Source organism: Macrotis lagotis, chromosome 7 (genome assembly GCF_037893015.1).
Source record: "Macrotis lagotis isolate mMagLag1 chromosome 7, bilby.v1.9.chrom.fasta, whole genome shotgun sequence".
Lineage (NCBI taxonomy): Eukaryota > Metazoa > Chordata > Mammalia > Peramelemorphia > Peramelidae > Macrotis > Macrotis lagotis.
In genome coordinates, this window is record NC_133664.1 from 38,500,705 (window position 1) to 38,516,762 (window position 16,058).

The window sequence follows — 16,058 nt, forward strand, 5'->3', positions numbered from 1 at the left end:
TATTTTAAAGTCATGGTCACCTGCCCAAGATGATCTTAAACCCAGTGAATGATATCTCCTTAAGATATTGTAAGGGAGGTCTTACATCAGCTCCTGACTTTTCCAGTTGGTTTGGATCTTGGATCGTCTGCTTTGAGCACTTTTAGAAGAAAATTCCTTATAGACAGGGGTTTGGAAAGGACCTTAAAGATCATCCAACACAACTCCCTCTTTTTACAGAGGAGGAAATAGTTTGGTAAAAATGCCTTGTTCATGGTTTTATGGGTTCTAAGTGGCAGAACTGCTATTTAAACCCAGACATTTTGACTCTAAATTGAGGTTTATTTCCAATGAACCCCCCCCCAGAAAGCAAACATCATAGAGAGCAATGATTTTGATCTTGGAAGACCCAAGAATCCTGCTGCTGACCATTACCAATTTCCTGACAAATCATTTAACCTTTAGAGCCCTCAGTTTCCACATGAGTAATGAGGGGGTGGGACCAAATGTTCTCCTAGGTCCTTTCTAATTCTTGATCAATGCTGCTGTATTATTCACCTAATGATGCATTTGTAATTTAAATATCATCTTAAGTAAAAAATTTAAATATCATCTTAAATAAAAAATAATTATTCAAGTACCAAGAGAGCTTTGATCTCATTGAAATCATATTCCTTTCAATGATTAGATCACAGCTCATCCATACGTACTTATACAGTGTAACTCTTGGCCATGTTCTCCCATACATTCTTCCCGCAGAAGGTCTACCCAACATTCTGGACACCTTCCTGGAGTTCTTCAATACATTAAGAATATAAACGGAATGTGACGAAGAGGCATTGGTTCCCTATTGCCATATATTTCTTATAATTGCCATTGGTTCCATCTTGCCATATAACTAGTTCATTTTATTTTTCTTTGAGATCACCCTCTCTGAGTAATTGAGATGACAAATATCAGTGAAGAAATACATGCATTTCAGAAGCAAATATTTATGGACCACTAGCTACTATAATTGCTCTTGATTCTCTCTCCCCCCCCTTCATTAGGATGGTTATAAGGGGAGATTATATTTCTAAGCATTTTATAAGTGCATGGGGAAAAAAGGAAAAGGATAAACTCATTGCTCAAATGGATGTTTTCCAAAGGAAATAAAATTCTAGACTTCATTAACTTCTGAGAAAATCCACATGAACAAAGGCTTCCATTGATCATTTCTTGTTTATGCTAATAGGTGCTTATATAAAGACAATGACTCTTAAAAGCTATTCGGCATTCATTAATATTTTAGAAGAAAAAATCTAAATTTTAACGTTAGAGAGTTTAGTTCTTAACACTATTTGCTCTTTCTTCCATTGCCTCCATCAGCCATGTCTGTTTGAGGTCGTGTATGTAAAATAAAGACATAAAATTAAGTGATGAATTTTTTAATCTAAGGTATTTAAGTAAAACAGTGGGATAACCTCAAATGAATGATTTACTCTTTTCTTTTCCTCCACCTAAGTTTGTCATGGCACCTCTGTGGCTGATGTCGTATTCCTCCTGGATGAGTTTGCCAATGGCACCCAGGAAAACTTGGAGCATCTTAAAACATTCCTAGAAGAGAGTGTGTCTCCTTTTGACGTGAAAGAGAACTGTATGAGGATTGGCCTAGTGACCTACACTGATGAGGTAAAGGTGATACATTCCCTGGAGACTGGGATCAACAAGTCAGAGATTCTGCAACAGATTCAGAACCTATCCCCCAGGGCTGGAAGAGCCTCCATTGGAGCCGCCTTGACCAAGGTCAGAGAAGAGGTCTTCAATGTCCACAGAGGCAGCCGGAAGATGCAGGGGGTCCCCCAGATGGCCATTCTGGTCACTCATAGACCATCAGAAGATAACGTCTCTATAGCTGCACTTGACCTTCGACGTGAAGGTGTAACTGTGTTCACCATTGGCCTGGAAGGCTCTAATTATACCCAATTAAATCAGATAGCATCTCACCCACCAGAAAATTATATTTCCAAACTGAAAACATTTTCAGATCTGGCAGCCCATAATCAGACATTTCAGAAGAAACTCAGGAGCGAAATACAGTTCAAGGTATCCCTTCGGTCAGAACGGACAGAACACCTCAAAGCTGGTAATTACATTTTCCTCATCCTTATTTCAGTCATCCTATAAATAATGGGGCTTAGTTTCATTTGTCTGAGCTAATGTGCTTGAGAGGAACACAGTTGCAATGGAAGGAGTGAAGGGAAGCAGCCGAACAGCATGAAGCATTTAATTAGGTACCTACTCTGAGCCAGTCACTGTGATAAGGTCTATACCATTATTATCTTATTTAATCTCCATAATGACTCTGGGAGATACATGCTGTTTCTATCTGCATTTTACAGATGAGGAACTGACAGATTATATGACTTGCCCAGGACCATTCAGCTAGGAAATGTCTGAGGCTGGATTTAAACTAGGGTCTTCTTGACTCCAGATCTGGTTCTCTAACCATTTTATCACTTCGGTGCAGCAGAATTCCATTTCTTTTTTTTTAAGTAAAAGTATAAACTCCAAGTGGATGCAGGTATTATCCCTTCAGACCATTCTTTTTAATGTGAGCAAATTTTTGTTATAAAAAGTTATAAAGGCTTTAAATAATGTGTTCACCTTTATTAGGGAGAAAAACTGTCTTCCTATTGAATAGTTTAAAAAGCAGTTAGAGGGGTGGCCAGGTGGTGCAGTCGATGAAGCACCGGCCCTGGAGTCAGGAGTACCTGGGTTCAAATCTGGTCTCAGACACTTAATAATTACCTAGCTGTGTGGCCTTGGGCAAGCCACTTAAACCCCATTTGCCTTGCAAAAACCTTAAAAAAAAGCAGTTAGAAAAATGTTTTGACTTAGTCTTACTTAACTTTTGAATGTCTACACATCTTCCCAAGTATGCCTGTTTAATAAATCATGGCCTTGAGATATCCATGTGGTTAACAGGATAATTTGCTTTGACTGGACCAAGAAAACTAAGGAACTCATTTTTAAACGTTGATATTGTAAAGCATTTCCTTATAGCCCCCCTAAAAAAGATATTTTCCATTTTTCTGCTTTATAAAGTCTTATCTGTCTCTCCTTTTCACCAATCTTTACCTTTTTCTTTCTTTTGCATTTGCATTAATGTTACACTTGCATTTGTATTCCATTTCAGGTTGTGTGGAAACTGAAGAAGCTGACATCTATTTACTCATTGATGGCTCAGGAAGTATCTACCCAACAGACTTCCAAGAAATGAAAACATTTTTGTCCGAAGTGATAGGAATGTTCAGTGTAGCACCCAATAAAGTCAGAGTTGGAGCTGTTCAGTATTCAGAAAGACAGGAACTAGAATTTGTGATAAACAAGTACACAAACAAAAATGATTTGGGGAAGGCCATTGACAACATTCGGCAGATGGGGGGCAACACCAATACAGGTGCAGCCTTGGATTTCACTCTTGGGCTTCTGCTAGAAGCAAAGAAACAGCGACGAAAGGAGGTGCCGTGTCATCTGATTGTCCTGACAGACGGCTTGTCTGATGACAGTGTTAAGGAGCCCTCCAAAAAACTTCAGGATGAGAATATCAATGTGTATGCCATTGGCATCAAGGAAGCCAACCGAACCCAGTTGCTAGAAATTGCTGGATCAGAAAAGAGAGTTCACTATGTGTATAACTTTGATTCTTTGAAAGACATAAAAAATCAAGTTGTTCAAGGAATCTGTTCTGAAGATGGTAAGAGAAACTTCTGCTTTCTTGGAAGAATTTTGTTGAGTTTTGGGAGAGAGGGCAAGATTGGATTTCTATTTATGTGTATTTTTAATGTATCGATCTATCAACAAGAATTTGTTAGATGTTGATACTGTTGGTACTATATTGGAAATGTAGACATTTCCAACTTCTGTATATACATGTACATATATATACATATATATATATATATATATATATATATGTAAATTCCCAGAAACAAATTAAAATTTAAAGGCAAGTATTTAAAATTCAGATTCATGTCTCAAGAATGGAAATTCAGTTTTGATCTGGTATATGTGGGAAAACTGCCCCATGTTGACTTAATCCCACAGATTCCTATTGGTCAATGGAACACTATAGAAGCAGCATTTTGAAAGAATGCTAAATACAGAAGAATACTTTGCTTGTATGGTAACTGTTCTCTGATACATTTTCATAGGACCATAGAGCTAGCTTTGGAACATGGGGCCCTTATTTTGATATTATCGTTCATCCCTTATTCTCAAAGACCAATGGCATCCCAATGGTGAATTTTTCAAGGAAAGAATCAGAGTTCCTGGGAGGTTTAAGTAACTAGACCAAAAGCACACTGATAATATTCATTAAAGATAAAATTTGAACACAGGATCCAAGACTCCAGAACCAGTACACTTCCTGTTAGACCATATTCCCACCTAATAGCAATACTTTTTCATCATATAGTAAAGGAAACTACTTTTCAAATGTTCCTACCTCCAAGACTTTTGAGGTTTTATTTACTTGGTTTTTGACTAATCAGGAAGAACGAATTTAAACTCGGGATCATTGGGCTTATGTTTTTTTATTTTAAAATTTTTGCTGTCTTGCATAAAGATCCTTATTTTTGTCTCATGCAGCTTGTAAAGATAAGAGAGCTGATATCATGTTTCTAGTGGATAGTTCCGGGAGTATAGGACTTGAAAACTTCGCTAAAATGAAAACATTTATGAAGAACCTGGTGAGCAAGTCTCAAATTGGAGCTGACCAAGTGCAAGTTGGCGTTGTCCAGTTCAGTGATAATAACAAGGAAGAGTTTCAGCTCGATAAATATAGGACCCGAAAGGAAATTTTTGATGCAATCGATGCCATGCCTTACTTGCAGCAGATGACCATGACAGGAAGTGCCCTGAGCTTTGTCTCTTCCTATTTCCATCCCTCCAAGGGGGCACGTCCGAATGTCAAAAAGTTTCTCATCCTCATCACGGATGGGGAGGCAAGTGACCTGGTCAGGGACCCAGCTGCGGCTCTTCGACAAAATGGCATAATTATCTATTCCGTGGGAGTGTATCACTCAAATCAAACCCAGCTAGTGGAAATCAGTGGAAGACAGGATATGGTTTTTTATGTGGAGAATTTTGATATTCTGAAACACATAGAAGATGACCTCATTTTTGGCATATGTAGCCCCCCTGAAGGTAAGCAATTTTCACTAGCCCTTTGAGCTAGTCTCCTCCTATAGGGTCATCTCATGTAGCCCATTCCAAGTTCATATCCTACCTCCTACCCAGATATTAACAGTAATGGCAGCTAACATATATATATATATATATATATATATATATATATATATATATATATATATATATATAATACTTCAGATTTTACCAAGGACTCCTTCATCTAATGGGATTCTTGAGACAGCCTATAAGTGAGGGACTACAAGTATTTTTTACTCTTATTTTACATATGAGGAAACTAAAGTTAAGAATGATTGACCATTATCTCACAATTTGGCAATCAATGAGTATTTGTTAAATGATAACTAGGTGCCAGACTGTAAGATGCTAGCCTTAGTGAGCCAAAACTTGCCCTTAAGTAGCTCATATTTGCTTGAGGGAACAGTCAATGTACATATAGCTAAATAAAACTGCTGGGTAGTTTTGTGGGGAGAGATGCTGGAAACTGGAGAGGATCAGAAAAGGCCTAATGGAGGTTCTTAAGCTGAGTTCTGAAGATACCTCCAAATTCTAAGAAGCAGAGCTTAGAGAGAGTGCTTTCCAGCCATGGTGGTAGGATTGGGGCACAGCTGTGGAATGTTATATGTTTGGGACAGTAGATAGGCCAGTTGGACTGGACCTTATCTTTTTTTTTGTTTTATTTCTGAATTTAAGCTTTGTTTAGGACTTCCATAAAGCAAAAAATAATATCAGAAATGAAATTTAAACCAGGTCTCTCCTAGCTTTGAATCTAGGATTCTTAATTTTAGTTACATTAAGCAACACTTGAAGTAAGAGAACCAATCTTTCTCTGGGTCTCAGAAATAATTGTTTTTTGTTTTTCTCTGAATAGTAGTTTATGTGTATGGGGAAATGTATGCCATTGTTAAATGACCAGTAGTAAGCCACCTAACACCCTTTCCATTGCTGTTTTTTGGCGGGAGGATCTCAACCTGTGATTTCATTGGTCTTATGAACTCCCAAAGAGGAAATCCCCTGTTCTCCATTGGATAAAATATTATGGAGTTAACTGTCATTATTAGAGGCAGGAGTGAACCCAGGTCTTTTTGACTTTGGGGTCAACAGGGCTCTCGCCACTGCTCCTTATTGCTTCCATATTGTTACCATAGTTATCACTAATTAGAATGATCAAGCTTATACATATATATATGTATATATACATATATATGTATGTATATATGTATGTATTAGGGTTTTTATGCAAGGCAATGGGGTTAAGTGGCTTGCCCAAAGCCATACAGCTAGGTAATTATTAAGTGTTTGGGGCTGGATTTGAACTCAGGTACTCCTGACTCCAAGGCCGGTGCTCTATCCACTGCGCCACCTAGCCGCCCCAAGCCTATATATTTTAAAGAATCTGAGTATTCTGGTTCTAAATGATTTTCTTTTTTACAGTTTGCTTTAACAGTGTTTTTGTCAAATGAGAGGACTATGAAAACTGTGAAGTATTATAAAAAGGTTGAGCAAAATAATAATAATAATAGCGTCTAGGCCTTCGAGGTTAGCAAAAGGGTTTTATTCATGTATATTATTTGAGCCTAGTAACTAAACCTTGAAGTAAGTATATTTTTATCCCCTCTTTACAAATGCAAAAACTGAGGCTGACAGAAGTAAATTATTTGTTTGAAGGCCTAAAGCTGATGAATTAAGTACCGTTTGGTCTTTGCTACTCTATTTTTCCATGGAGATGATCCACGTGATAGAAGCTCTATCATAAGGGCTAAGTGAGAAATGAGTCCATTTCTATGATTAAGGAAAAAGAAAACTAGAAGAAAATGTAGGCTTCATAAGTCAACCCCAATAGAAATGTGAAAAAAAAATGTCGCCAAGTTCATTTTTATCTGGATATTCTCCCCAAAGTTTATCATAATGTCTGCCATGATTGGAAAAGGAAAAAAAAAACAAAGCCGAGTAAATGAAAGCATATGTAAAAAGAACTGTTTATATGTGGAAAATTCCAATGAATTTTGACTTAGTAAAGCCAAAAATCTGCCAACAGTTTTATTCCTGGTATTTCTATGGTCTTTTACCAATGGGCTTAAATGAGTCTTTGCTCTGAAAACATGCCTAATGAAGAGATTTTCTTGATCTATCGCATTGTCCAAAGGAGTTCACAATTAGGCCCACTGCTCCAGGAAAAAAGTAGTCAAAAGCAAAATTTATAAAAAGAACCACCAGTGGTGTGTGCTAGATTAATAAAAGTATTTACCTAGATATCATCCATTATGAATTTTTAATGTTCCAGGGTCTTGTGCTAAGCACTGGCCACCCATATAAAAACAATCAAGATATTCTCTGCCCTCACAGAGCTTAAATTTTAAAGGAGGCAGACAACACATAAAGGGATGTTGGAAAGAAGAGGGTGAGGGGTGGCTAGGTGGCACAGTGGATAGAGCACCGGCTTTGGAGTCAGGAGTACCTGAATTCAAACCTGTCCTCAGACACTTAATAATGACCTAGCCGTGTGACCTTGGGCAAGCCACTTAACCCCATTGCCTTGCAAAAACTTTAAAAAAAAAGAGGGTGATGGGGTATGATGAGACTTCAGTTAGCAGTAATAATCATAATTAACAGTTATATAGTGTTTACATATATATGTGCCAGACTTTGTTTACAATTACAATTATTATCTCCTTTGCTTTTCACAAACACCCTGGGAGGGAGATGCTGTTGTTATCTCCATTTTACAGATGGGGAAACTAAAGCAGAGGTGAAGTGACTTGCCCAGGGTCACACAGTCAGTACATGTCTGAGACTGGATTTGAACTAGATGTGCTTGACTCCACACCCAATGCTCTATCCGTTGTACCTCTGGCTCCCCCTGTAGCCAGTTGGTCTGATTCCTATGGCTGATACTTCAAAAGTCTCACCTGGCAGAGCTACTGGAGAAGAGTGGAGCTAAATTACATCACTTTGCCTTCCTATTTCTCTTTCAGAATGCAAGCAGATAGAAGTTTTAGATGTAGTATTCATCATTGACAGCTCTGGCAGCATAGACAACGATGAATATAATATCATGAAGGAATTCATGATCGAGCTGGTGAAAAAAGCTGATGTTGGCAAGAATCGAGTTCAGTTTGGAGCCCTGAAGTACTCTGATGATCCAGAGCTGCTTTTTTATCTTAATGAACATGATAACAGGCCCGAGGTCATTCAGATTCTCCAGAATGACCTCCCCAAAGGAGGGAACACGTACACAGCCAAAGCCCTGGCCTTCTCCGACCACATGTTCACTGAAGTCCGGGGCAGCCGCATTCACAAAAGAGTTCCCCAGGTCCTCATCGTGATCACAGATGGGGTATCCCATGATGCAAGCAAACTCAATGCCACGGCCAAGGAGTTAAGAGACAAAGGCATTATCATCCTCGCAGTGGGGATCAAAGGAGCCAATGTTCAAGAGCTTTTGGCGATGGCAGGTTCAGATGACAAGTATTTCTTTGTGGAGACCTTTGGGGACCTGAAGGGCATCTTTTCAAATGTATCAGACAGTATCTGTATACCTTCAATAGTAGGTAAGATGGTATAAGGGAATGTGCTTCACTTTCTTATTCCTAATGATATAAGATTTTTAAGCTTAGTGTCTTTTTTCATCTATTGGTTGGAACTTGAGGAAATAATCTCTATGTCAAAGATTGTGTGTGTGTGTGTGTGTGTGTGTGTGTGTGTGTGTCTGTGTGTGTGTGTGTGTATGTGTGAGCATTGGTGCCCATATAGATCAAAAGATAGGGATGTTTTCCTTAGATATCAATACCCTCCATTTATCTTTTAAAAATTTTGTCATATATATAGGTTAGGTTCTTTATCTCTGTAAGTGAAACTTTGTAGATTTTCGTAAGGATAATAAATCAGCTATCTACCTCTCCCCAGAAAAATGTGCCAATATGCGGCATTTCACATTTCAGCATACAGAAGGACAGACATTTAATTACATTTAATTTCAATAGACCTCCTTTTTCATGAAAAGAGTTCTATAGTATGAACACAAAGAAGGAGGAGGAGATTGATCCTGCCATTTCATTAGTACATAAAATTCTCTAGTGAGGGCCTTCATTCTGCGATATGGCTTGGCACTTTCTCTATAATTTAGACTGAGAGATGAATGAGATAATAAATGGCCATGTGATTTACTGGAGTAAGACAATGAGTGCCAGAGGCAGGATGTACAGGCCAGCTCTCTAGCCACTGTCCCATGCTGCCTTTTACAATGGGCACATGATTCCCTTAATTAAATTACAAACTTATTTGAATGGGTTAACAAGTTCCTTGACGTATCTCTAGACCATTTCTTTTACATCTCTTAGCTCATCAGCAGCTAAGATTCCATCTGGATAACTAGATTGCTTAGGGCATTGACAATCAATATCTTTACTCTGTTCTCATTCCAAAATGGAAATGATCTAATTGAGGTCAGGGGTTTTTTATTGCATATGAATTTGAATTGAGGACTGTGCTAATTAGAGGTGAAGCATGTACCATACCTAACTTTTATGAATATCTATCTCATCGACTTTTGTCCATACTTAAACAATGATAGCATTTTTTTCAACTGGACTAAAATGTTTAGCTAAAAAAAAACACAACTTTTTTTGATCTTATGTGAATCAAAAGTAGTGTTAATTAATCTGGCCATTGAAAGCCAGTCATCTTTTAGTGTATGTAAAAATCTCCTGTCAAAATGACAGTTTATACAAATTAAAAAACAGGGCTGAGCCATATCTCTTGTTCTTCCCAACTACTACCAGCTCTGTTGGACTAGCACAAGGTGACCCATATAAAGGGAAGCAGATTGCTATCATCCTCTCCAGTTATGGGGGTCATGGAAAATGGCATTGGGAACATTAGGAATGAGTTGAGATTTTATCATCCCCTTCAATGTGAACACATAAATGGTCAGCTGGTCATTGCTGATTAGTTTAACAAGACAATTTTCCTAAATTTGGCTAAAAGATTCTTTTTTAAAAAAAATTCCTCAATTCACTTTTAAAAATATGAAAATAGCATTATAAATTAATTTTTCCACCACTTTCTTCCCCTTCAGAGTGTGAAATTGAAATGGCAGATCTCGTTTTCCTAATTGATGGTTCTAATAGCATTGCATCACATGACTTCAAGAAGATGAAGGATTTTTTAGTGTCCGTAGTAAAGAATTTTGACATCGGACCCAGCAAAGTGCATGTTGGACTGGCTCAATTCAGTCATACCTACAAACCCGAGTTTAATCTGAAGTCATTCACATCTGCAAATGAAGTTTCTCATGAAATTACAGTGACCAAGCAGATCTTTGGAAATACCCATATTGGAGCTGCATTGAGGCAAGTGGAACGATATTTCCGACCAGAGCTGGGCAGCAGAATAAATATGGGCACCCAGCAAGTTTTATTAGTCCTCACTGATGGACGGTCCCAAGATGATGTGGCCAAGGCTGCCGAAGACCTGAGAAATAAAGGAATTGATATATATTCTTTGGGCATTGGAGATGTGAATGAGCAGGAACTCATTCAGATCAGTGGGACAGCAGATAAAAAACTAACAGTAAACAGCTTTGATGAGCTAGAAAAGATCAAAAAAAGAATAGTTCGCAACATCTGCACACCAGGGAGCAAAAGTAAGTTACCTTTGAACCGGTACTTGACTTGCTGCTTATTTTCCCCTTCCATTTTCCAAACTCATTTCCCTAAATTCCTTCTCTTGCATCTTTGGTCCTTAGTTTACCAGATTGTTCTGTTCACCCTAACCCTTTCTAATGGGAGGTATTGGTCATGAATTTGAATTTGAAATGATGTTTTGTTCAGTTGGCAAAGATCTTTTCCTATAGTTCTATGTAGATGTGAGAAATATAGTTAGGGGGTTTTGTTTGACTTCATCTTTCTTTATGCTTTCCTTTCCAATATGGCAGATTGGTTTACAAAGGGTAGTGTGTGAAATGTTGGCAATTAGGTTTGAAGAAGGAAAGATTATTATTCATTCAGCAAGCATTAGGAGCCTACCATGTAGAAGTAATTATTATGCCAAACACTGGAAGAGATCTAGGCCCTGTTCCTCAAAACTTTATATGAATCTTTCCAACTGTATTGGTTAATATTCACAATTTTTTTTTGAAAGAATTGGTGTGGGGTGGCTAGGTGGTGCAGTGGATAGAGCACTGGCCCTGGAGTCAGGAGTACCTGAGTTCAAATCCGGCCTCAGACATGAAATAATTACCTAGCTGTGTGGCCTTAGGCAAGTCACTTAACCCCATTTGCTTTTCAAAAACCTGAAAAAAAAAGATTGGTGTCAGTAAAAGTTCTATGAATATTAAAATTTTTTATAGATTTTGGTTGTTGAAAGCCCTGATTCATTAAGTTGGTGCTCATTGTTAGAAAATTGTTTCCTGAGACCATATAATAGATGGAACTGCCCATTGAGCAGACAGTCTTGGACATATAGAGTTAAGGGCTTGTGAGCCTTGACTAAATGAGATAATATTTATAAAGGGCTTAGCAGTATGCTTTGCATCCAGGAGGCACTTAATAAATGCTAGTTTCCTTCTTTACCCTTTTTTGTATCATAGGTCACTTTGGTAGTCTGGTGACATCTGGCATCTCCTCTCAGAATACTTTTCTAAAATTTTATAATTGAAGGATTTGTTAAATTTCAATTATAGATTAGGGAAAATAAGAATATAATACTTTTTGTTTAGGGGGGAGAATGATTCCTCCATCCAAATTCCCAGCCCCTCTTTCTATGCACACTTAGGAATCTTAGGACAGAGATGAGGCAGGAAGGTATGGAGATGTCTGGGCAGTGAGTGGCTTGGGGGTCTGGTTCCTGACAAGCACCATAGTATGAAGCCTTGTCTTAGGTGCATCTAAGATATCCTCTATTTTTATACCACATTTCCACTAAATGAGCAAGAATCAATTATTGGACAGAGTAGCAGAGGAGAAACCATTTTATCCTGATTTAAAAGAGTGGGAAGAAGCCAGTTAAAGAACCAAGATCATGAAATTTTGCTTCCCGGTAATGAATGTAACTGTGGAAAGTACTCTTAATTATGATAGATTTGTATCAATGAAGAATGCCAGAGATTTGTGGCCGAGATGATGGAGCCTGGAGATCAACATGGAAGAAGCTCCCACAGAGCTTCAAAAGAAAGCATAAATTAACAGGGAGAAAGCTCATCATGGTCCCTTCATCTCTCAATCTGTATCTCATGAACACTCTTTCTACTGGGTGATGATGAAATTAGAGAAATTGGAGGATTGATATCTATTCCCCTTTGTTTTATTTTCTTTGTATGATTGCCTCAGAGATTACCAGATGCTGACATCATTAAGAGTTAGTAACAAAATTACAGGCTTTGCTAATTAGTGACTAACTCAATTTATGAGTATATGGGTTGGCGTTTTTCATACATTTCTTATGAAGCTTCCCCCCACCCAAGAAGCTCAGCCATAAACCATTGAGTTCCCCCTACAGGCAAAGTAAATAACTACATTAATCCATAGTCAGGTCTATGCTTTAGTGGATGACCCCATGCTGTGAGCATAAGCATATGAAAAGAGAAGACAAAAATTCATATCTGTTCTAAATCCAACTTGACTGAAATCCTCCTGGTGCTGTATCATGGCATGGAAATGACCTTGTGCTCAAAAGACTGTTAATGGAGCATTAACTCTAGTAGGTTCTATTAAACCTTTATAATGGACAGATATGTTAGATTTCAATTATAGATTAGGGAAAATAAGAATGTAATGGGGGAGTTGTTTGAAGGAAGGTGATAGATAGATGGATAGATAGAAAGAAAGATAGGATACTTATTAAATGTCTGACACTTTGCTAAATATTGAGGGCACAAATACCAGCAAGCAAGATGGTAGCTGCCCTCAAGGAGTTTACATTCTAATGGGGAAAGATAACCCAGTGGGGGAGGGGGGGAGATATACACATAACAAAAAAGGAGAGGAGATGAGGCTACTAGACAGAGATGAGGCAGGAAGGTATGGAGATGTCTGGGCAGTAGCTTGGTGGTCTGGTTCCTGACAAGCTAAAGCAAGAAGGCATGTACCCCAGACCCAGCAGTGGAGCATATAGTCCAAGGACTGGCACACCCAGGTCCATCATAGAGGCCCCCCTATTAAAGTGGTCCAGGGTGATGAAATCTTTGGTTCTTCTGTCTTAGAAAACATAGGACGATGCTGAGGAACTCACATAGATTCAGTCATTGTCTCTACATAGAGTACTCGCCATGATAAGCTTCCAACTCTGAGCTCCAATCCTACATCCCCAACTCCCTTTCAGACATTTCAAACTGGAGGTCCCTTGGAGCCCCTCAAATTCAATAATATATTTAAAACAGAATTCATCGTCTTTCCCAAAAAAAACACTTCTTTCTTCGGAATCCCCTTCTTTTCTGACAAGGGCAACATAATTTTCAGTCATGCAGTTTTGCAGCTTGGGAATCATCCTTAACTTGACTTTACCTTCCATTACTTAATGAGTTGCTAGGTTTTCTTGTCAGTTCTACCTCTGCAGTAACTTTCCCATCTGTCTCCTCATAGCTACCACTACTGAGTTCTCATCATCTCTCTCCTTGATTCTTGCAATAACCCCTTAAGTGATCTCCTTGTCTCGTCTTACCCCTCTACGGTCCATCCTCCTCATAGCTATTGAAGTGTTTTCTAAAGCACAAGTAGATGCCATTACTCTGCTCAGTAAACTTCCAGTGATTCCTTTTTACTTGTAGGTCCAAAAACAAACTATTTTTAGCAGTTAATGTCCTTTGCAACCTACATTTTTAGACTTATTAAATATTACTTCTGTTCACACATTCCTTGGTCAAGTTAAATTGGTCTCGATGATGAAATGACCTTTCGTGTCCCCTACCCACAATGCCTTGCCTCCTCACCCTTACCTCTTAGAAACCCTAACTTCCATTAAACTTCAGCTTGGATGCCACCTCTTCCATGAAGACTATCTGGATTCTCTAACAAATTCCCTTTAATTCATTTTTACATATTTATGTTGCAAAGAACATATACACTTCCATTGGAAGAGGGACTGTCCTCACCCAGATCAGGCCCTTTCCATGTTCCTTTGTCTGAATCCATGTTGCCTTCCTTAGTAGAACATAAAGACTCCAAGAGCAGGGATGCTTTTGCTTTCCCGGCAGCTAGCAGAGAGCCTAGTATACTGTAGGTACATAATAAATAAAGGTTTATTAGCTGATGAATCGAATACAGCATAGAAGAAATGTATACATCACTGAGAGGAATAATACTACACAGCTGAAGTCATGAATACTTAAGGTATTAAAACATGTCCATGCCCATGATTAGCTACCACATTTGGCATTTAGTGTTCTTTCCCTCACATTGAAATGAGTTACTTATACTTGGCTCTTGGTCACTCACTTTCTATCATCAAGGCGACTTATTCAAACTGTATACAGCTTTAATACTCTAGCTCCTTCAGATTTCCCTAACTTCTTTGATTTTATTATACTCTGCATTGGTACTTATGGTTTTTTCCTTCTAGTTTGTCTTTGATGATGCTCTTGCCCATGTTATTCCAATGCTATTTGACTACAGGAAGTTAAACACCAGGGCGGTCACTAGCATTTAGAATGCTGGTGTTAGTCTTTAGCTTTAACTCCTCTTCTTTATCATTGAACAAATCATTGAATCACTGAACAAATGCTGTTGGTGGTATTTCTACAACCATTTTTGCTTCTGATCCTTTCATTGTATTCTTACCGGTAGGTACCACTTTAGGATGAGCTCTTATTACCATTTGTTCAGATTGATGCAATGACTTCCTAAATGGAAGACAATAATGGTGTCTTGGAAAGGATCCTTGTCTCAGAGTCAAAAGAATCTTAGTTCAAATCTCAATTTAAACAGTTCTTGAAATCATGGATGATTGACTGAGCAGTACAATGTAATGCAATGATGACTAGATTTAAAGTGAGGGGACCTCAGCAGCCACATAGGCCAGTCCATACCTGAAAAAGAATCTTCCCTGGGACATACCCCACAAATGATTATCAAATAATTCCCAGTTCAGCTCATTTCACATAGGAATAACTTTAATTAAAAAAATATTTCTTCACATCAACCCTAAATATCAGAGTTTATATAACTTTATATACCTATTGTCCTAATTCTGCTCCATGAGACTAACACAAATCTAATGTACCTAACAACCCTTCAGATACTTAAAGACCTCCCTCTATCAGATGTTCCTTAGTATTCACTTCTCCAGATTAAACAACAGATCCTCATATTATATGGACTCAAGGTCCTATGCTATTTTGTTTGCCTTTCTCTGGACATAAGTGATGTTTAATCAATGCCATTGCCTAATCCTGGCATACTTTCTCTTGCCCCATCATCTGAATAGAGAGCTTCTTGACTAGTCAAAAAAACTGGAAGCAAGAAAAAGGGATCACCTTTTTTTGCTTTGATAATGCATTTTGTTGTTGGCTGATTTGTTTTAGTCATGTCTGACTCTTTGTGATCCTATTTGAGGCTTCCTTGGCAAAGGTAATGGAGTGATTTGCCATTTCCTTCTCCAGTTCATTTTACAGATGAAGAAATCAAAACAAGCAGGGTTATAAATGACTTCCTTAGAATCACACAGTGCTTGAGGCAAGATTTGAACTTGAATCTTTTTGACTCCAGGCCTGGTATCCTATCTACTGAACTACCTAACTGAACCCTTGCTAATGCATTGCCCTACCTCAAACCTTTTTTGTGAAAATACAGTGTCAGAGAGTACCTCTGGACATTGTTTTTCTTTGCTCAATCTGGTTCTCATTATTTGGCCATGAAATAAGTTAACAGAAATTCTTCAAGAACTCAGTTTTC

General features: G+C 38.2%; 1 protein-coding gene across 2 annotated transcripts in view; it reads left to right on the forward strand.

Moving 5' to 3' along the window:
* Nucleotides 1-16,058, forward strand: part of LOC141494514 (collagen alpha-6(VI) chain-like) — a 138,216-nt gene that overhangs the window by 35,172 nt on the left and 86,986 nt on the right. For both annotated transcript variants that reach the window (XM_074195789.1, XM_074195788.1), the window contains exons 4-8: nt 1,484-2,104; nt 3,158-3,718; nt 4,612-5,169; nt 8,148-8,723; nt 10,250-10,816. In XM_074195789.1, the coding sequence (XP_074051890.1) occupies nt 1,484-2,104; nt 3,158-3,718; nt 4,612-5,169; nt 8,148-8,723; nt 10,250-10,816 (2,883 nt within the window). The remainder of the gene's footprint in view (nt 1-1,483; nt 2,105-3,157; nt 3,719-4,611; nt 5,170-8,147; nt 8,724-10,249; nt 10,817-16,058) is intronic.